General features: G+C 41.2%; 1 protein-coding gene across 7 annotated transcripts in view; it reads left to right on the top strand.

Moving 5' to 3' along the window:
• Window positions 1–21,589, top strand: part of ALK (ALK receptor tyrosine kinase) — a 574,134-nt gene that overhangs the window by 231,007 nt on the left and 321,538 nt on the right. For all 7 annotated transcript variants that reach the window (XM_039530228.1, XM_039530218.1, XM_039530221.1 and 4 more), the window contains one exon: window positions 11,826–12,027. In XM_039530228.1, coding sequence (XP_039386162.1) covers window positions 11,826–12,027 — 202 coding nt within the window. The remainder of the gene's footprint in view (window positions 1–11,825; window positions 12,028–21,589) is intronic.

Here is a 21,589-nt window from a genome sequence, read left to right on the forward strand (position 1 = left end):
CATGTAAAAGAGTCAAGAGAGGATTGTTTTCCCTTTCACTTCTGGGGCGTAAATTGCTGAGCTATGCCCTGACCCACCGCGGACAGTGTGTTTGACCCTAGAAGCATTTGGAGCTCAGCCAAGAATGCAAATGCTTTTCAGAGAGACTGCAGGAACTGTGGGATAGCTTGAGTCCTCCAGTCCATGAGCGCCATTTTGATTCCTTGGCTTCCATTACTTTTTCACGCAGGCAGTGCGCTGAGTCCCTGCTATGGCGTCTGTCTGGAGATTTTTTAAAAATGTTTTTTAATTAGTCTTCTGTAACGGAGCGCTGATAGAACAGATTTGCCTGCCCTTACAGCGATCACGTCCGCATGGTCCATGCGGGAGCTCTTTCTTTATTTTGATTTTTAACTGCATCACCACACGTGCTGATCGGAGCTCCACGCTGGGCAAACAGGAAATATTCAAAAGTTCGCGGGGCTTTTCCTGTCTACCTGGCCACTGCATCCGAGTTCAGATTGCTGTCCAGAGCGGTCAGTGGTGCACTGTGGGATACCGCCCGGAGGCCAATACCGTCGATCTGCGGCCACACTAACCCTAATCCGATATGGTAATACTGATATTAGCGCTACTCCTCTCGTTAGGGAGAAGTACAGAAACCGGTTTAAAGAGCCCTTTATACCGATATAAAGGGCCTCTTAGTGTGGACGGGTGTGGCGTTAAATCGGTTTAATGCTCCTAAAACCGGTTTAAACGCGTAGTGTAGACCAGGCCTTTGAGAACCACTGCTTTAGAAAGTGTATCCGCTGCCTCTTTGTTTGTATTGACAGAACAAGCATACTATTTAGCTTTCTCTGTTGCCTCTTCTTCCCAATGCAAGATGAAGCAACCTCTCCTCATCTGTTCTCTGAAAGGCAGACCTGAGAGTGACTTGCTGTTTGCCTTTGCCCGTAACAAAGGAGAAAAAGCATGATAGCTGATCTGTTGTGCAAGACTGAATTATTTAATTTTTGTCAGTCACTAGGAAGGTTTAATTTCAGTGTTGAATTTTAAGTTTTTAATTAACTACTTTTTTCAGTTCAGTGCTTCTCAGCTGGGAGCAAACTTGCTACTGAATTATTTAGGAATTGGGCCACCACAGCATCTGGTTCTAGTTCCCATTACTGAAGGCAATATCTGGAAATTTAAGTTTTCCCCTTTTTCTCTCTCTGCTATGGAAATCTTAGTCTCAAAGTCAGTTTTTCAGATTGTAAGCTCTTCGGGGCAAGGGTGGTCTTTCTTTTATGTATTGTCACAAAGCTCTGTCCTTGTCTCCATGGGTCCTGCATTTCCTGATGGATTTCACTAATCTCAAAGGCTCATTGTGACCCTCCACTTAACCCTTCTCTCTCTAGAGACAAGGGTCACAGTCTGCTGAGCCATTTTCATCATAAGCCAGCGAGGGAGGCAAGGAGAAGCTATCCTCCCTTGCATAGTCTGTTGTCTCCCAGTCTCAGTGATTAATCATGGGGGCAAAGAGGGGGAGCCCAGGCCCACTCTCTACTCCAGGCTCCAGCCCAGGGACCCTAATACTATCAACTATGGTAGCTGACCTTTTAGGAATAGGACACGTACAATTCCCTGGGCTACTTCCCCACAGCAGCCCCCAAATTCCTCAAGCTCCACTTCACCCTTATCTCAGGGCCTCCTTCCTTGTGCCTGATATGGTGTGTACAGCTCAATCTCTCCAGCAGCATAACTTCCACTCACAGCTCCTGACATGTGCACCTACCTGACTAACTGGGAGGCTTTTAACTAGTTTCAGCCAGCCCCCGATTGGCTTCAGGTGTCCCAGTCAACCTAGCATCCTCCCTGCCTTCTGAAAAGCTCTTAATTGGCCCCAGGTGTCTTAATTGACCTGGAGCAGCTGCCATTTACTTATCCTGGTACCAGGGATTTGTTTAATTTGGGGCTAATATATCTATCTCCCACTACTTTTCTATAGCCATCTGGCCTTGCCCTGTCACAGTATGTACAGCACCTCAGTCTCTGACTATGGGTACTACTGCAATACAAACCATAAATACATAAATAGTAAGGATGGAAAAACAGGCTTTTATATTCTTTAACTGCACTATTCTTTAACTGTACGGCAACACGGGCAAGCTGTGAATGAGGCTATGTGTGTGTCTGAGTTCTGATGCTTCTCCCTTATGTATACAAGCTTTAGGCTCCCTTTTGGGAGATAGGTGGGGGCCTTGATAGGGATTGGAGTTTATTTTTTCCCCCCTCATCTTTTCAAGTTGATGATCCTGGAGCTCTGCCAAAGTTTGCAAGGATCATGGCAAATAGGTTGTCAAATGCATGAAGGGATTTACATGAGTAGCTGCCTTGTACACAAAAGGAGTGTTGTCTGGGGAAATTTCCTTGCAAGGTCAGCGGGAGAAGAGAGCCCTCCTTGATTTTATATCTTTATTTTGCTTTAAATAATTCCTGAATCTTTATCTTTATCTTTATATTTAGATAATTAGAAATGACTCACTGGGAGTTAGTGTGAGATATAGTCAAAGCAAGGGCCTAACAGTTGGGGCTCTAGGATTTCATTTCCACTTTTGGTCATAGGCTCATTTGAATCATACAACATTTTACTGAACTTCTCCGTGCCTCACTATACTTATTTGTAAAATGGGTATAATACTACAGCTGGTATGAATTTGTGATGGTTAATGAGCATTCATTACTTGCTCTGACATTATGTGAAACATGCTACATGCCTACAAAGTACTGTATTATGGGTGACATCAGGGCTGCCCAGGGTGGTGGGGCAATTTGCCCTGGGCCCCGCAGGGGCCCCCACGAGAGTTTTTCGGGGCCTGGGCCCCCGGAACTTCTTCTGCTCCGGGTCTTTGGCGGCAATTCAGCGGCAGGGGGCCCTTCCGCCCTGGGACCTGCCACTGAAGACCTGAATCCTCTGGGCGGCCCTGGGTGACATCAGGCCTCATTGACTTCATTAGGTTCAGGATTTCACTCTGTTACTGAAAGAATAGGAATAGCTCTGCTCAGTGGATGGTAATAATTCATAGCAAGCTTTCATCATGTCTCTTAGGCCATAATGCAGCAAATCATGTAGGCACATACATATCTTTTAGTAGGTGAGTCCCACTGATGTTGGTGGGGATATTCACATACTTATAGTTAAGCACATTTCAGTGGTTTGCTTTAGTGACTGAAATATCCCCCAGCTAACCTTAGACAATCAAGAACTACAGAGATCCATACCAACATCTTTTCTCAATGCTGCAACCTGGATGACTTTTTTGCCTCCACCTCTTCCATCATCTGTTGCCTGCTCCCATGTCCCTGCTTTTCAAAGCTGTTGTTTTATAGAGCTCCATTCATTGTCTTGACATTTTTTTCTGTACAGCCCCCAATAAACATTGACTGTTAATAGTTTTTAAGGCTCTAATTTAATCTGGTGCAGTATTGAACTAATATGCAAAAGGTAATAAAATCCTTTTAGTAGTAAGATGGAGTTTATGTTCAGAATAAAAATCTATCAATTTTGCAAAGGGTTGTAAAACTGCTGCTTTATAACGGTGATCAGATTAAGTTAGTCTGTCTTTGTTTTGAGCTTTGCTTTTCCAGACGATAAGTTAAACTAACAAAACTATGGCCTCTGGTAATTAGAGAGGAAATCTCTCTGAATTGCTACTTGTGACACTTTAATCTAGCTTGAGTCTAAGGAGACTCACTGGGTGTATATATAATTTGGCTTTGGTGTATCGTTTTAGTTATTTTCTTCAAGTAACGCAATCTGCCCACTTCATTATAAAATCTCATGCTTGCCATTATTTTTTACTTTTGCCCCTGAGCTCACTGGCCTGTTTAGTGGCTATCACTGTATGGTAATAGACTCATAGACTTTAAGGCCACAAGGGACCATTGTGATCATCTAGTCTGACCTCCTGCACATTGCTGGCCACAGAAACTCACCCACCCACTCCTGTAACAGATTCATAAGCCCTGGCTGCGTTAGTGAATTCCTCAAATTTTGATTTAAAGACCTCAAGTAACAGAATCCACCATTTACTCTAGTTTAAACCTGCAAATAACCTATGCCCCATGCTGCGGAGGAAGGCAAAAAAACAGGGTCTCTGCTAATCCTTCCTGACCCCAAATATGGTGATTGTTTGGACCCTGAGCATTTTGGCAAGACCCAACAATTAGACAACTGGGAAAGAATTATCTGTAGTAACTTAGTCTTCCCCATTTAGTGTCCTATCACTGGTGGTTGGGGTTGTTTGCAACTAGCAGTCACAGATTGGAGCTCCCACGGCATGTAGCCAAAGAAGAGCGTGTCACGAAGGAAACAAAAGCCAGTTACATGCCGTTGTAGGCAGTCTCATCATACCTTCCCCTCCATAAACTTATCAAGCTCAGTCTTGAAACCAGTTAGGTTTTTTGCCCCCCCACTGCTCCCCTTGGAAGGCTGTTCCAGGTCTTCACTTCTCTGGTTAAAAACCTTCACCTAATTTTGAGCCTAAACTTGTTGGTGTTTATATCCATTTGTTCTTGTGTCCACATTGGTGCTTAACTTAAATAACTTCTCTCCCTCGCTGTTATTTATCCCTCTGATGTAGTTATAGAGAGCAATCCTATCTCCCCTCTGCCTTCTTTAGCTTAAGCTAAACAAGTCAAGCTCCTTGAGTCTCCCTTCATAAAGTATGTTCTCCACTCCTCTGATCATCCAAGTAGCTCTTCTCCACACCTGTTCCAGTTTGAATTCATCTTTCTTAACCATAGGATGCCAGAACTGCACACAATATTCCAGATAAGGTCTCACCAGTCCCTTGCATAATGACACTAATACTTCCCTACCTTTACTTGAAATACCTTGCCTGATGCATCCTAGGATTGCATTAGCCTCTTTCACAGCCACATCACATTGGCAGCTCATAGTCCTCCTGTGATGAACTAATACACCCAAGTCTTTCTCCTCTAGGGTGACCAGATGTCCTGATTTTATAGGAACAGTCCCAATATTTGGGGCTTTTTCTTATATAGGCACCTATTACCCCTAACCACTGTCCCAATTTTTCACACTTGCTATCTGGTCACCCTATTCTCCTCCCCTGTCTCTTCCAACTAAGTCCCCATCTTATAGCAACAATTCTTGTTGTTAGTCCCCTAAGTACATAACTAAAATGCAAATTTAGTATAATACCCTTCATCCTGAAGAGCTTTCAAACAACATGAGGTATTGACTTCAGTGAAGTCATATCTGTTTACAGCAGCTGAGGATCTGGCCCCATAGGTACATTGTAAGGAGACCTAGCATCCCCTATGTTAACGCTTCCCATTATACCCCCCTTGTTTTCCACTAAAAAAAGAACAGGAGTACTTGTGGCACCATAGAGACTAACACATTTATTTGAGCATAAGCTTTTGTGGGCTACAGCCCATAGCCCATGAAAGCTTATGCTCAAATAAATTTGTTAGTCTCTATGGTGCCACAAGTACTCCTGTTCTTTTTGCGGATACAGACTAACATGGCTGCTGCTCTGAAACTTGTTTTCCACTGTAACTTTTTCTGTTTGGGCTGAAATCTTCCATGCTTGGTGTCTGCTTCAGAGAGGTCCCTTAAAGAAGGTATGGATATATTTCCCTTGTTTATAGACACGAGATCATTCACCAGAGCAACCAGTATGCTTCTACTGTATCCTGGTTTGAAGACTGACTGGAGGAATCCAGGATACAAGCAACTGAGAGGAGGATTTGATGACTGGTTTTTGTTAGTTTCTCAATTAGCTTGCTTTAAAAAAGGGTTAGAATCTAGGTGGCAGCTGGCAAAGTGTGTAGTGATGGTTACTTTAGTCCACCCACAGTGCCTGTTTTTACAATGGATGATGATTCTCCTCATCAAGGGTGGTGTTGACAATTATAAGGGATACTAAATGCTCTCTACATTCTTCTACCAGCCAGAAAGGGCGGGATCAGAGTTGCAGAAGGTGGTTCTGCTGTCAATGCTTCCATCTACATGTGCACATGTTGGACAGAAGATGCCTTTCTAACTTCCAACCCTGCAGACTTCTTCTGTTCAGCCTGTGCACATTTGATACAAAAATCACCAAGAGGGAGCTCTGCTATGCTCTTTGGAAAAAGTTACTTTTCCAAGTAAGATTGCACTTTAAATGGGGTGGGATTAATGTCTCTAGCACAAATAAAGTTGTCTGTAACCTCGCTTCATTGATGTAGCCTCTCTGAGTGGCAAAGATGAAGTACTGCGAAATACCCAGAGGTTGGCATGGGGTCTAGGTAAATTTTGGTTGTACAATGAGCAATACGCCTTCAAAATAATGGACACTTGAGACAGGTTTCAGAATACGTTTCAGCTGCGACACAGAAATTGTCTTAGATGTTTCACATAATGAGCAAAAAAGGCAAATTCTTGTGTGGAGCTCTGAGTGAGTCTGCTCTCCTGAGCTTGTGCACTCTTCACACTTCATGGATAAAAATGAATTTAGTGCTCATTATAGATTCCCAGTGCCCAGCCCTGGAGCATTCATTTTCTCTCTCTTGCATATTTACAGATTCAACCAAAAAAATCTCATGGTGCATGCTTCTCTACCAATGTGCCTCAATCCTATTCTGAAGGGACCAGTTTTGAGAAATGAATTCACACTCCTTGCACAATCACTCACTGGTATCTCTAAAGGAAAAGTGGAATTTCTGTCCAGTAGATTAGGTCTGTTTCACCAGTTCAGTTCACACAGGCCATCAAACAGCTGCCAGGTGGTAATGATTTTGGTCTGTGTCTTCTAATGCATTCTTATCTGATCAGTGTAAGTCTTTTCATTTGTAAGCTCCTGGGGATAAGTGCTGTGGTTTGTACAACATTTGTGTCCTGTATTGCCTGAACACTGACAGTGATGATTCTTAACAAGTAAATATTACACCTTCAGTCCCAAATAATCCCGGCTGAATTTGAACTAGTGAAGACAACAATATGCCATTACTAATCCCTTGAGCCATCATTCCCTTCTCACGGTATGAATTTTAAAATGCTGGAAACAAACCTCCAACCATTAGGCAGTAATTCTTAGTGCAAGATTTATTCATCTATTGAATGTTGCAATCATCAGGGTGCTCTAAATACACTTTAATGTCAGTTGCAGTAATTCTCTTGTGCTTATTCTTAAATATCTTTTCTGTGCAAGGTGTGGAGTGACAGACAATTAATACAGACACTGTAAAAGGAAACAACCAACAAAGATGTAGAAACCAATTATGAGTTGACTGCAAATATTAGAAAGGTGGAGAAATTGTGCAGATACAAATCAGAAGCCTGAGCAAATTGATATTTAGGACTTTCCCATAGTGTGTCTCGAGGAGGTGGACATGCTGGGGATGGGGGAAGTTTAGGAGCTGGCATTACAAATGCAGACCCCTCACTATTTAAAACAAAGAAACCCAGCTGAGTAATGTTGCTAGCATATAATCACTCTAACTCAAAAATTGCACTGTTTCAGCTGTGTGTGTGTGTGTGTGTGATTGTAGGATATAGTCTGTGAAGCACTTTGAATCTCTCTGGATAAAAGGCACAATTACGTTATAAAGTATTGTAATGAAAATGTGTGAGATGTCTACTACTGCCCTCTGCTGGATAGAATTAGAATGGCTCAACCAAGTGTCATAAAACTTAAGCTGCAACAGCTAGAGGAGATTTTCTGTTAGCTCGAGTGGTAGTGGCTCATTTTCTTGGTGCAGGAGACTTTGTCCCACTGCCCCCATATAGTTCTGAGTGATCCTAGTGACGGAGCAGCATAGTGAGAGTCATGCAGAGCTAAGTGGCCCTAGATTTGAGACACTGTATTGGTTATATTTATTTAGGGGATTACATCTATTCAATCCCAGCACTCAGTTGGCATGATAATTAGTGTCCACTCTAGTTTAAGTGGTGACAGCAGGCTTCTTCAATGTCTCACTAGTGAGTATACCATATCCTAAGATGAAGCATTAGTGTTTTAATTAGCTTCACCAGTTGCAAACTCTTCACCTCACCCCTGAGTATTAAATATGGGTTACTGCAATATACCAGTGCTTTATTAATTTTTTAAAATCCTACAAGTGGTAGAACATGATACTGACCACTTGTTCTATGAAGGACTCTTTCATCTCAGTTTATATTCCCTAGGTGCCCAACTAACAGTAGAAGTTTGTTTGAAGCTGCAGTGCTCTTTCTTAGTTATTCACCCTGCAAGATCCCCGAGAGCCTCATTAGAGCTGTAAGCTACTAAAGGAAAATAGCAGTCCAAGAAAATTACTGATGAAACCTTACAACCCTAAAGACCTACACGATGATCTGAGATACAGTTTGCCACATGGACTTCCTCTTGCTGGAGGAATACTGAAAACTGATAAACAGATTAGGACACAGTTTTACCTGGGAACCCAGGTGGAAAACAGTATATTTCCCTCTCATTCCCAATGAATAGGCTAACATCATGGCTATATAATGGCTCCTTAGAAAAGTTACAATCCATAACCTAATAAGAATTTTAGACACATTCCTAATGATTTACTGAATTTACCTGGAATCATACAGGTCTGAAGTTTTGGACCCATCCTTAATGTGTATTAATGTGGCTTTGAAAAGGATCTGCATAATGTTAAATAATAAAATTGTGCAGTCTAAGGGCTGGTATACGCTACAGAGTTAGGTTGACTTGACTGCATTGCTTAGTACTGTGAAAAATTTCACTCCCTGTGTGATGTAATTAAGTTGACCTAAGTTCCAGTGTAGACTCTGCTAGGTCTATGGAAAAATTCTTTAGTTGACCTAGCTACTGCCTCTCAGAGAACTGGATTTACTAAAGTGATGGAAGAACCTTTTTTCATAGTAATAAGTGTCTATGCTACGTTTGTGTTGCTAGTGTAGACATACCCTTAGTAAGGGGTAGACTTAAATGGCTAGATGTATTATGGAAAGATGGGGTCTTCCTCTGAGACATCGGGTATTAGTCACGGAAGTAGGAGCTAATGGACCAATGTTTTGTTCTGAAATGGAGAAATCTTATGTACAGTCTGTTATCAGGGATCTTTAAAATCTACAGTGGGATACACATTTTGCTTCCAGAATCTGCTGTGTGTGTTCACAGCAAATCACTTCTCACCTTCTGGAAATTCCAGAAGTACCACAGCCAAACAGAATTCTGAGAGTGCTTCCCTGAGTGTTTATGGAGTAGAATAGCAGTAAGTGCAGCACTAAGGTAAGTGCAGCAGACAGTGACGTTTCCCTTGAGGGAATTGGCTTTCAGAAACCAAGGTATGTTTACATCCTCTAAAAATGGTACATTACAGCTCCTGTGCTCTGTTTGTTGAGTAGCCTCCACAAAAGCACATTAAGAGGCTTTCCCTAGTGTGTTTTTTGTTCTGGTCACAAGAGCACTGCTCTGGGGAGGATGGGGAGGTTCTCCAGCATGACTCTCTACCCCCTCACTTTGGAACAGTGCAGCATGGGATCATTCAGTGCAGCTGCCACATAGCACTGTCTGGACTGCTCCATCGGTAGGGCTCTGTAACCTTCATGTGGTCAGAACTGCACACTTCAGTTCATAGGTAGAATTGAGCATAGGTGAAACAATAAGCAAGCGCTTTGGTGGAGAAAACCCTGTTAATAATAGTCCAAAGGAAGGAGAGTAGTGACTGCCTAACACTTACTGGTTGCTCTGAGGTAGATATCTTTTCCTATTTGAAAGTCTCATTGACATTCTAAGTCTAGCCTTGAGCCTGGGCATGAGTGATGCTTGCTTGGAAGCACTTTTCCTATACCTACTGTAAGTAAGCAGTGAAGGAACCAAAACTGCCTTCTAATTTGTGATAGCTTTAAAATCCTACTCCCCATCACAAGGCAATAAGATGAGCAAATGGCCCCCTGAATCTGGCAAGTTATCAGCAATTACTGCAGGGTTTAGTGTCTTTCTGCTGTGAGTAGAAATCTCTGCTCTCTTTCATGTCACTGTGATCCCAGTGTTCTTGTGGGGGTGGAAAAATAAAGCTGAGATTTAATGCTGTAATTCTTGTTGCTCTCAACCACAGAGAGAGATGGGAAAGCACAAGGGTGATAGATACAGTTACCATCTCTTTACTGATCAGCCAAATAAATAAACTCCCTTAAACTTTAGGAAATGTATTTGGTCCAGGTAGTGAGGAGACTTGTACCTCCTTATCTGACACTAAAGGAACTAATAGTAATTCATGGATTCACTCTTTCTCTCTACTTGGCGCCCATGGAATCTTCTGTCATGAGGGGACTATTTCTGACATTGTACTGCCCAATCCTGCTTTCAGGACAAATATTTGCTAGCTAAAATTGATATCAAGTATATGCTAGCTAACATGCCTCTGGAGACAGTGTTGTCTGGTTGTCAGTGCAATGAACTGGGAGTCAGGACACCTGGGTTCTAGTCCCAACTCTTCCACTGATGTACTGTGTGTCCTTAGGCAAGTTGTTCAGTTGAAAATTTTCAGAAGTGCCCACTGATATTAGGTGCCTAACTTGAGAGATTTAGGATCTGATTTTCAGACATACTTCCCTTTATTATGGGTGGTTAACATTTGGAAAATCATGCCCTTGTCTTACACTGGGCATCTGAGAAAGCAAATCACCTAACATTAGTGAGCACTTTTGAAAGGACTTCAGCCTCTTTGTGCCTCAGTTTCTTCCATCTGTTAAATGGGAATACAGAACTTGCAGAGTTATTGTGAACATTAATGCCTACTTTAGAAAGCTTTTTGATGTCTGTGATTTAAAGCCTCATGGGAATGCAAAGCAGAGGCAATGCGTGGGGTAGGGGGGAGACATGTGAGGTCACGTGCCCCCCCCCCATTTGCTGCTTGGCTTGTACTGAGTGTGCTCAAATGGACTGAGCATGCTCAGTTACATCTGCTGAAGCCACTGCCCTTACTCTGCCCCCCCCACTGTCAGGAAATACGGGTCATCTCTAGTGCAAAGTAGTATTGCCATGTTCTCTCACAGGGGTAATGAGTGCATATGGTAAAACAGAAAATGTTCTGTACCAAAGACTGGCTCCCTTTTCTGTCTGACTAGTGCTTGTTCTATGGAATATTTGGTAAATTGGTATCTGCCAAAAGAGGGTAATTTTGCTTACTCAAGGTGAGCTTTAATCTGCGGAGAGTTCATTAGCTCTGAACCCCTGGATAAATCTGAGATGTTATTGAAATAGGATTAAATGAAGGTAGTTGATGTACCAGATAATAATCAAACCTTTCATGTGGATTAAGTGCATATAAAATTAATATGTCAGAATAAATGGCTGAGGCAATAAAAATATCAAGCATTTATCCTGACACAAATGGCTTTGAATATACTTTATGGTTTATAAGAGAGCACAGCTGATGAATTTGTGCTTTCTATTTATACAGGAAACATAATCACTGTAAGCTTTGTTTAGAGTGGGAATACAAATGGGGCCACTGATAGAGCTCTAATATAACCCAACCTGTCAAGCTGGGACCCTATTCCAGAGAGATCAGAGCCATTAACTTTGGATCTAAATCACACATGAGAGGTTTTGAAGGGGTGAAGTCCCCAAGCGAATCTCTCTATTAGGAAAATTCTCAAATGTTTTGTAAATCCTAATCTACTTCAGTCACCTGTAGATGTAGTGTTTTCCCTGCAAAATTTTCTATGGCATTGTCCACTCTGCATACATTTTAAATGTCAAATCATTGCTTCAATTCAGTACAGATTGTCAGTCCACAGTATTTTACAAACTGCTTCCTCTATCTGAGGGTCTGAAAAGCACTGTTTTAAAAAACTCTTGTTTCCTTTTTCTTTGTAGGTTCATTCCTGTTCCTCAATACATCAGAAAGCATGAGCCCCATCATCTTGAGCCCCTGGTTGAGGAGCAGTAGTGAGCAATGCACTATTCAGGTGTCTGTGTACAGGCATCTCCAACAAAGTGGGGACTATATTGCTCGGCTTCTCCCTGCTGACGAAAGTAGCAGTGAAATCCTGTTGGCCCCAAGTCAAGAGAAACATGGGTAAGTCCCCTTTCCAAACCAGAATATTGCTTTTTATGGTTTTGATAGTACATTATCAAAAGAACATTGTATTGTGGTACAAGGCCTGTGCACTCAAGTGGTACGTATGTCACACCATGCTCCAAGGTGCATTTAAAACCTGTTAATGCACTTGGATCTGCTCCCGTTTCAAAGAGGACTAAATCACCTTCAGCATGATGCACAGGAACATCCTGTGGTCCACGGCAGGCTACTGCAGAGTAGATTCACGCCCCAGCTTGTGACAAACTAAATGTTCCTGCAGACAAGCCCTATATTTTGTTTAGTAGAATCATTATGCTGTTTGCGTCAATAAATGCATATTTATGGTAGCATTCAGTTGTTACACAATTTTTTGTTGTCATGACCACAGCCTGAAATTTATCTATTTGTTGTCATGAATTATGCATAATTTTACCATGGCACAATTGTATCTATGCTGATTAGCCTCTGTAGATGGCTCAACCGCCACTAGAGCGGGACAGAGCACCACACTCAGTGGTTGTGGGTCACACAAAGGCTTAGTGCGGGCTCCCTGTAGGGGTTACTTTTACCCATTGTACCCTAGTTCCAGATAATAGTATGCCTATGCAGAGCCACAAGGAGCTCACTCACTCCAAGGTTCAAAGCCACCTGCACAATCTTTCTCCCATACCTATTTCTTCCTTTCTCCGTTCCCTCCACTACTGTGCTTAGACTGTGCAGAGAGCCTTCCACAGACTGTTTTCACTTTTGGTCCCTTAATTGTGTGCACGTGCATATTATTTATACAGACGCTCCCCAGATTATGCAAGACCCAACTTACGCACATCCACACTTACGGAAAAAGTTCCATAAACTAGAAATAGGAGGGTGTGTTGTTTTGTGGTGATGGTTTTTTTTGTTGTTGGGTTTTTTTGGCATAATGGTCAGAGATACATTTCCGACTATGCAAAATTTGAGTTATGCAAGGCGTTCCGGAACACTTGCGTAAATCGGGGAGCGTCTGTACACATGTTAATTGTCTCTGTAAAAAAAAATGGTCTCTTGCATCACCAGAGATTTCAGTGCCATTTGTCAGGGAGAGTGTCAGATCTTTCTGGGCTACAATTGGATGAAAAATTTCCTCCTGGTGTAATTAAGATTAATTGTCAGTGACGTCTCAATTTGTCAGACTTTCTATGTATTTTCTTAGGTTGTGGTTAGCAGCAAAACAGCAGGCCCATAGCTGAACAAATGTATTCTGAATCGTTAAATGTGCTGGTGATTGTTTAATTTAGAATTTAATCGGAATATTTGTGAAGCTAACATTCCCTCTGTTCTACTTATTGATTTTTACCTCTGTGCCCCAGAATGTGCATTAAGAAGCATAATTTGTACCAAGCATCTTAAACTATCTTTGTTTAATGTAATAGATTAGAGAGAGTGATTATTATATCAAGTCCTGCTGGCTTATGCCAGTAACAAGTCATGGTGATTGCCTGATTATGGGGTAAAACAAACTCAATGTTTTCTAGTAACAAAAGGAGAATGTGCAATAAAAAATCTCACAGGAGACAACCTGACTCACAGGAGTGGGCTGAATGGTTGTATTTCTACTATTATGCATGGTCTTTAAAACTGAGGAGGAGAGCTAGTGTGCGGCTCTAGATCGTGCTTAGTTCCAGCAATATTATCCAACTTGTAAATTACTCTTGATGTCTGGGGAAAGGTAATTAGGGGAGCTGCAGCAGCTGTCTTCTTCGCCAGCTCTTTGAAAATGCTTTTATTCTGTGTCATGGCTAATAAACATGCTTTGTGCAGAAGTACAGCTTGTGTTGGCAATGCCACTACTGCTTCACATTTGTAGGGCATACTATTGTGTTAAGGTGCTTTGCTCTACTGCACATAGGCTCTTTAACTTTTGTTTTCACCATTACAGTAAGAAAATGTTAAGAATAATTACATTTGGGGGTGGGAGGAAAAGCATGTCTAAACTATTGAAACAAACTGTTTGTGTGTATCACTGGCATCTGCTGGAGACTATCAGAACCGCTCAGCTAGATGCCCTAGCCCCTATACTGCTAACAGCTAATGGAGCATCATCTTGCTGAAGTGGTGGGGACCTGTTCTTTTAGAGCAGGAGGATCTGAGTAGTATCTTGGCTGTTGCTGCAAAGTTCCAAATTGCCAAGTTATGCATCCTAGCTGACTACCAGTTTGATAAACTATATTAGCATATATACCTGTCTTTGAAGCAACAGTGCTGGCACTACAGCAATTCTTCACTCAAACCTCTGTTTATGAACTGAAGGCAGCCCAGTGTGGCCCTACAGATGGCTTTCCCAAGGTGCGTATATCTGATTCTGTCCACTCACTTTTCCCGAGTCTCAGGCAGAGCAAATTCTCGCTCTTCCTAATACAGCTATCAAATAGGTACTTTACAAACATGAAAGGTAGGTTATCACCTTGGTATCAAATGGAGCAAGGAGCACTGAGGGTGAACAGAAAAGAAAATGTTATACCATGCTCATTGCTAAGGTTAAGATTTTGGCACAGGGATTTTTATTAAAATTCACAGGTAGGACACAGACAATAAACCATAAGTCTTGGAAGCCGGAGCCCCACAGTGCAAGGCTGAAACCAAAGCCCATCAGGGCGGGGGAGAAGGAAGGGAAGAGAAGCTGGCTGCCTGAGCTCCACTGGCCCCTGGGGGGCTGAAGTGGGAGTCACAGAGGTCTGTTAAAGTCATGGAATTCGTGACCAAATCGTATCCTTACTCATCACCATTGTATGTGAGCACCTGATTTCCCCTCTGCTTTCCTGAAGGGTATAAAGAAGATGAGCTGCCAGGATCTCAGCTCTGTAAGTGACAGCGGATCCTCCCAGCACCAGTGGGAAAAGCTCATTTACTTCTAGTAGTCTGCCTCCAGGTTTTTTTTTTTCACCCACAGATAACAGTACACCCAAATGATGGTAATTAGGTGTCTAGCTACCTGACTGCACCCTGAGATTACCTGAAAATCAGGCCCCATAATACGTAGAGACTACGTTTTAAAGTATTTGAAAGGCAGCCTGATCATAGATTAATTTCAGGTCAGATTTTTCTCATCTCTCAAGCAGCTCATAGTGTCAGCTAGTATCTCTCCCCCCCCCTTCCCCCAGCCTGAATTACACACATTAATATCTGATAAGGTCTTCACAGATCATGTACATTTACAGGAGGGAGAAGAAAGTACTGTCAGATACTACTTTCTGATTAGGGGTTGAGCCAACCAACCTGAGTGACCAGACAGCAAGTGTGAAAAATCGGGATAAGGGGTGGGGGATAATAGGAGCTTATATAAGAAAAAGACCCCAAAAAATCAGGGTTGTCCCTATAAAATCGGAACATCTGGTCACCCTACAACCAACCAAAGCTGCTGCTTGGCAGCTTGTGGAGTAGGCATTAAACAGTAGCAGTAGAAGTGTTAAACCATAAAACTTTTTAAACGCTATATGGGAGGAACTGCCCTCCTCATTGCATCCAATATGCAGTTGGGAAGCAAGATCCCAGCCTTGCAGTTCTCATGCACAATGCTCCCATTGAATTTGATGTATATTCTGTGTGCATAAAAACTGTTGGACAGGGTAAATGATGCTCTGCTCACCTGCTTTCACTGCCTTTAGAGTGGATTGTGTACTTCCATGGACTGTGGAGTCATACAAACTGCTCGATCACAGAATAAGAGTCACTACATAACACTGATTATCACGTGTGTTGCCTGTTGTATTTCTTGCTTATTTGTTTTATTTGGCTAAAGTTTTCATCCTTTTCATAGGAAGAAAACTAGGTCAGTTAAGCAGATTTGTATAGCAATGCATTTTGATGGGATGGGGAGGATGGAAGAGCCTCTGTGGGAAGAATGGGTCAAGAATGATGGACGCTTTGAACAGTGCATGGATAATGGAGCTTGGCTTCTGAGGCTGGGAATAGGCTGAGAATAAAGAAGCCTCTTCACCTTTTATGCAAAAGCCCTAGGCAATATAATCATAAATAACTTCACTATAGAATGTTTGTAACATCCTTTATAAAGTAATGGAAATTACATCCCTGTTCAATAACTCTAGGATGTGTGTTTTTAAGTCGTATAGTGATAGGCTCCCATTCTCCACTAAATTCTGCAGGTTTTTGAAGTAACTTCAGTAGAACAGTATTGGTTGAATTACTATTGAATTCTATAGGAAGTTTCTGTGGGAGTGATATATTACTGTACACTGTTGGAATTGGATTTGTTGTGCAGTTAGAGAGCTAGTTGATTTGACTTTGTGGATTCATTTTTGATGCCAGTCTATTCTGTCTTCTATTGTATTGCTCTGTGGTCTCTCAGCTGGTAAAGAATCAACTTCAGAAGGGAAGGAGAATCTGTGCAGTACTTATTGATCCTTTGTAATAAAGAAATCCATTATTCCGTCTTGCTGATGCAATTCCTTCCAAGGGTACTTAGCAGCTTCTGATTGTACCAAATGCCACTAGCCATAGGTACTGTATTGTTCTTTTTCTGCTTGCATAATGCTACAGGCAATCCTTTCTCATCATTAACTTTTTTAAAGAGGGATTTCTTCTCTTAAATATTGCAGGTGAGGAGATGGCATTTGTTTTCGAAGCGTATTTAGCTAAGCAGTATATTCTAGCAATATGAGAATCTACTGCAAGTGAGGAACTTCTGGGTTCTAAATATGGCTTTGTCTGCTGACTCACTCTATGGATTTAGACAGGTAATTTCACCTCTCTATCTGTGTACCCATGAGAAAAAGCACACAATTTAATAAAATACATTAAACAGTCTTGCACAAACATGAAGAAAACTGCCACATAATCTCCCCCACAGCCACGTCTCATCTCTCACTTAACTTCATTTAACCATCACCACTCCCTTCTCATCCTGCCTGAAAAAGCCTAGGACAAGGGTGGGTCTTGATTTTTACCGATAATTTAAATCTGAGCTGTGGTGACACTGGGCAAGAAGTGAGCTCCACAGACCATGGATGACTCCTCACCCAGAGCACCCTGCTGCCATCCCAGTTTAGATGTAGTCACAAGACAAAGATGGTCTTGTGGTAAAATTACTGGATTGGAGCCAGGGTTTCAGTTCTCAGCTCTTCACCAACATCATATGTAACCTTGGGCAAGTCACCTACCCTCTGCGTGCCATAGTTTTCCATCTGTAAAATTCATCCCGTGTCTGTTTTGATTGTGTGGGGATTGCCTTTTACTAGGCATATGTACAACATCTAGTTTAATGATCTTGCTATGCATATACATAACAATGTCTAGAGCCTCAGACAATCTTGGGAGTCATCTACGATTTTCATGTAAAACAGTGAAAAGAGAGGCTTCTCTTAAATAAACAATTTGATGTCTAAGCATAAATATCTGAACCGAGAGGCTGCAGAATGCACTTCTTAAAAAATGCAAGAGAACACCTAAATTTTTAAGGACAAAATATGATAGACTGTTCCCTTTCTGGTGTGTGTAACTTCAGTTGAGATGGATTTCACTGATAGATGTCTGAGCAATAAGTGAAGGAACCACCAGCATCTGCCAGATTTGACCTTAGAGACTTGAAGTCTGAAGGTTATTTCTTGTAGTAGTTTCTTTTATTTAAAAAAAAAAAAGCTGTACTCATCTCTTTGATAGCTCCACAAGCTGAGAAGAAAGAAATTTTGCATTCTTGATGCCCTGCAGCTTAAAAGAAATGCCCCCTTGTTAGCTCCTTTTGTTGTTGTTGGTAATATGAACCTATATGATGTGTCACCCTCTCTCCTCCCATAAATATCTCCAACCACTTTACAGCCACATAGTAAGGGCTTGTCTACACTAATGTGTTGTGCATTTATTGTCCCATGGAGACTGCTTTAAAACATTAGCGTGCTTTAAAAATCATACCCCTGTAGTGCGCATTGCTGCACCTTGTAGACAAGCACTGAGCCTCACAGCAGCCTGTTAAGAAGGAAGGTAGCATTTTCTCTATTTTGCAGATGATTAAGCTGAGCCACAGAGAGGTTAAGATCAAATTTTTCACACTTAGGTTCCCATTTTAGCACCCAAATCTGTATTGTGACCCCAAAATAAGTGACCTGATTTTCAGAGCCACCAATTGAATCTGTTTTAAAGTCTGGGATTTTTAAAGTTTAGCTCAATTTTGCCAAACCAAGAGATTCAGATAGTTCAGATAAAAATCCAGGTATTTGGGTGTTTGACTGTAACCTGTTTAGCAGTAGATCTTCAAAGGCTGATTTGTGATTAAAAAGGGGATGGGTGAATTCCAATCAATTGCAGACAGAAAACTGGATGTGCTGTAACTTTTCCAGTTCTGGTCTCCTCCAACCAGCTATGAAGAGACTCAGTCAATCTCTCAGAAATTAAATGCAAAGGAAAATCGTGAGACTTTATTCTCCTTCCAGGCGAAACAATCCTTGGCATTGCTGGGGAATCCACCCTCTTTATAACATATTCTTAGATTTGGAAATTCTGTTCATCTCCATCTAACTTTTTTTTTAAATCAAAATCCCTGCCATAGTAAAGGAAAATACATGACTATGTCTAATGAGGCACCTGGAAGTGTTACCTGCTTGCTTATTTTCAGTGGCTAAAATGATTGAATTCATAGGCCTTCAAGGGCTGCTAGGGTGAAATACAGTCCTTCAAAGCCTTGTGTTAAAGCATAAACCTCATGTACAAATGCCTCAAGCTATGAAAGAATTAAATTCCAATGAGACTCAAGCACTAGATTATGTAGATTAAGTTGTCACTTTGTATTGGAACTATGTCTTTAAATATGTTTGATATATTTCTTTTTAAACTTTTTACTGAATTTACTGCTGGTGAAGTAAAGTACTGGATTGCTATTCCTACAGGCAGAATCCCAGTTTATTCCCAGAACTGGTACAGCATGGGACTGCTTATGAAGGTTCCCACCTCCTACCTGGTCAGTTAACCTTAACTAGAGCTAGGCATATACCTCAGTGTTCCATGATGATTCGCTTGCATAAAAAAGAATTTGCACTGGTTGTGTTTGCACCCTGTTTGTATTAGTTTTTTCTGTGGATTTTTTAGCTAATGAGTCTGCTGGCAGGCATGCTTGTGGAAACAGCAAATTTTAAATGAATAATATTAGTGGAAAATAAGTGTTTTGAACTCATTAATTTGAGTATTTGCTCTGGAAACATGATTCTGAGAGTCCGTTTGCATAGGTATGGCATGCATTCTTATGGTATCCTGTCCAATGAGGCAACAGAAATTGGATCATGTGGTCTATTTGTCCAGTCAAAACCAAACCTGCTTGATCTATTTGTCCAGCCTGGGAAGGTTGAGAGCCACTGTGCAAGTATACTCTAACGAATCTGACCACTAGGAAATTATCCTTTCTGTTCAGTCCAAAAATTTCTTTGCTTCATTTTATCCTCTTACTCCTAATGATACCGCCTTAGATCACTCTAAATGATTTCTTTCCCACTTTCAAGTACTGTGCATGAAAATGTTCCCCTCATTAACATTTTTTAAATGTTTGTGTCCATCAAAATTATTTGCAGAGTTCTGTTTGGCTGCAATATTTCTGACTTTCCAAAGTCTTTTTTTTTTTCTCCTTTGTTCTATTTTTTTAAACTCAATTCTTCCTGTTTTTATAGATCTCCTGTTCTGCCTTTCTAGCTGAGGGTTATAGTTTGGTTTAAAAACCCTCCTCCATTCATCCTGTGCTAATCTTTACATCCCTGCACTGGCCCCTTTTGTGTTTTTTATATCTGTTTAGACAAGCCAGGATTATTTTCAGTTGCATTGTCTTTAATGGTTCCTGCATTAAATGTTCCTTCGCCATATAAAATTCCAATCAGTAACTCTAGGACACTTAGTCTGGTTTCCTACAGCCAAAATACTTCCAGCATTTCATTCTGAAGATTAGGCAATATTCCTCATTAATACTGCCAATCTTTTCCCACATTATTTCTCCTGTCCTTTTAAGTAAGCTCTTTCTCATTCTACCATTAGCAAAGTTTTATAACCAGCTGTAGTATAATTGTTCTCTATCTCCTAGCTAAGCTTTTCTTTAAGAATATGCTCCTGGGTTCTCTGGAATCAATTCTGCAGCTGTGCAACCCTGGGTTCTGGTTTTGACAGCTCTGTCTTAGCAGGGCCAATGCTGCTGAATGCATAGAAATCGCCTACCTATCCTAGGTAAACCAGGAATGCTGCAAGGAGTACAGTAGACGATTTACCAAGTACCACTCTTCCCTGTGAGTCAGCCAAGAAACTATAATCCAGTTAATGCTGCCTACTGGACAATATACAAACATGAAGTCTTGCACCCCTTGCAGTGGCTCTGAAATAATTAGTGTGTTGTTAATTCGGTGGTTTTGTTTTATACTTTGTAAGGGGCTTTCAGATCTTTTGGGATGAAAACACTACGTATGCTTTAGAGGTCAGAATTCACTAATTTCTAGCCTTAAAAGAATAAAAAATGAAGCAAGGAGTTTGCGACAGAGACTTGCAAAAGTTAAAAAGTTCTGACCTGGAAGTGGAACAACCCAAAGTTCAGGAATGTTTGGATCCAGGGATTTGATTCAGCCTATTATGAAAGAGACCTGGGGCTCCATTCTAGACTCTGCTACTGATTTGTTTTATGATGTTGGGCAAGTTATTAACCTCTGTGACTTTGTTTCGACATCTATGAATGCGGACAATGATACTTACCACCTTTTTACAATGTATTTTCAGAGCCAAGCATGAAAAACTATGTGTACGGTGCTTGCAAACCAATATTGTATTTAACAGATTTTCTAACATTTTGTCAAATGGCTGTTTTGTTTTTGTTTGCTACGAAGAATCATAAAACTGTGTAGGGCTACTGCAGTAGGAGTTTCTTTTTTGCTGATAAAATCCCAGCAACCTCTGACTCTATACACTAACTTCCCCCCTGTGAGTTGTTTCTGAGCGGTGCATCATTTAGAGAAGATTTTCTGCTCACTAAATTGCATTATGCTTATTGAAAGAATGTATCGGTATGGCAAAAGCGCAGTAGCCTCTGATACATTATCTAAACAGGAACAGCATAAGAGATTGTGAAGTCCATCCTCTTAGCATTCAGAAGTATATGCCTCCGTACTAGCGGTTTGCAAGGATCACATAGGATCTCTAAGGGCCATTTTTCTATGGGTATCTAATTCTCTGAATCCTAACTATAATTGTCATTATTAACAAGAAGCAGTTAGTGTTTGACTTTTCTCAGCAGAGAGCCCTTGTAGCTGGTTTTTTGTCCCCCTCAGTAATAGGTTGACTAAACCTAATTTTCCATCTGAAATAGAAGCAACAGATGTTTAGCTGATTGAGAATGATTGGAGTTCTTTCTCATCATCCTTGAATTTATCATGTGTTATTCATGCTAGAGGTTGAGACCACAAAGAGACTAAACTATACTTTTTTTTGGACTACAAAAAACAATTCTTATCCAGCCTTTGAACCAGTTGCATACCATCATGCTGTCCTTGCTGAGTTTTGTACGAGGGAGAGACTACTGGATATAAGCCCCAAACCTGAGGTTGACTGAGGT

This window comes from Mauremys reevesii, linkage group 3 (genome assembly GCF_016161935.1).
Source record: "Mauremys reevesii isolate NIE-2019 linkage group 3, ASM1616193v1, whole genome shotgun sequence".
NCBI classification, from domain to species: domain Eukaryota; kingdom Metazoa; phylum Chordata; order Testudines; family Geoemydidae; genus Mauremys; species Mauremys reevesii.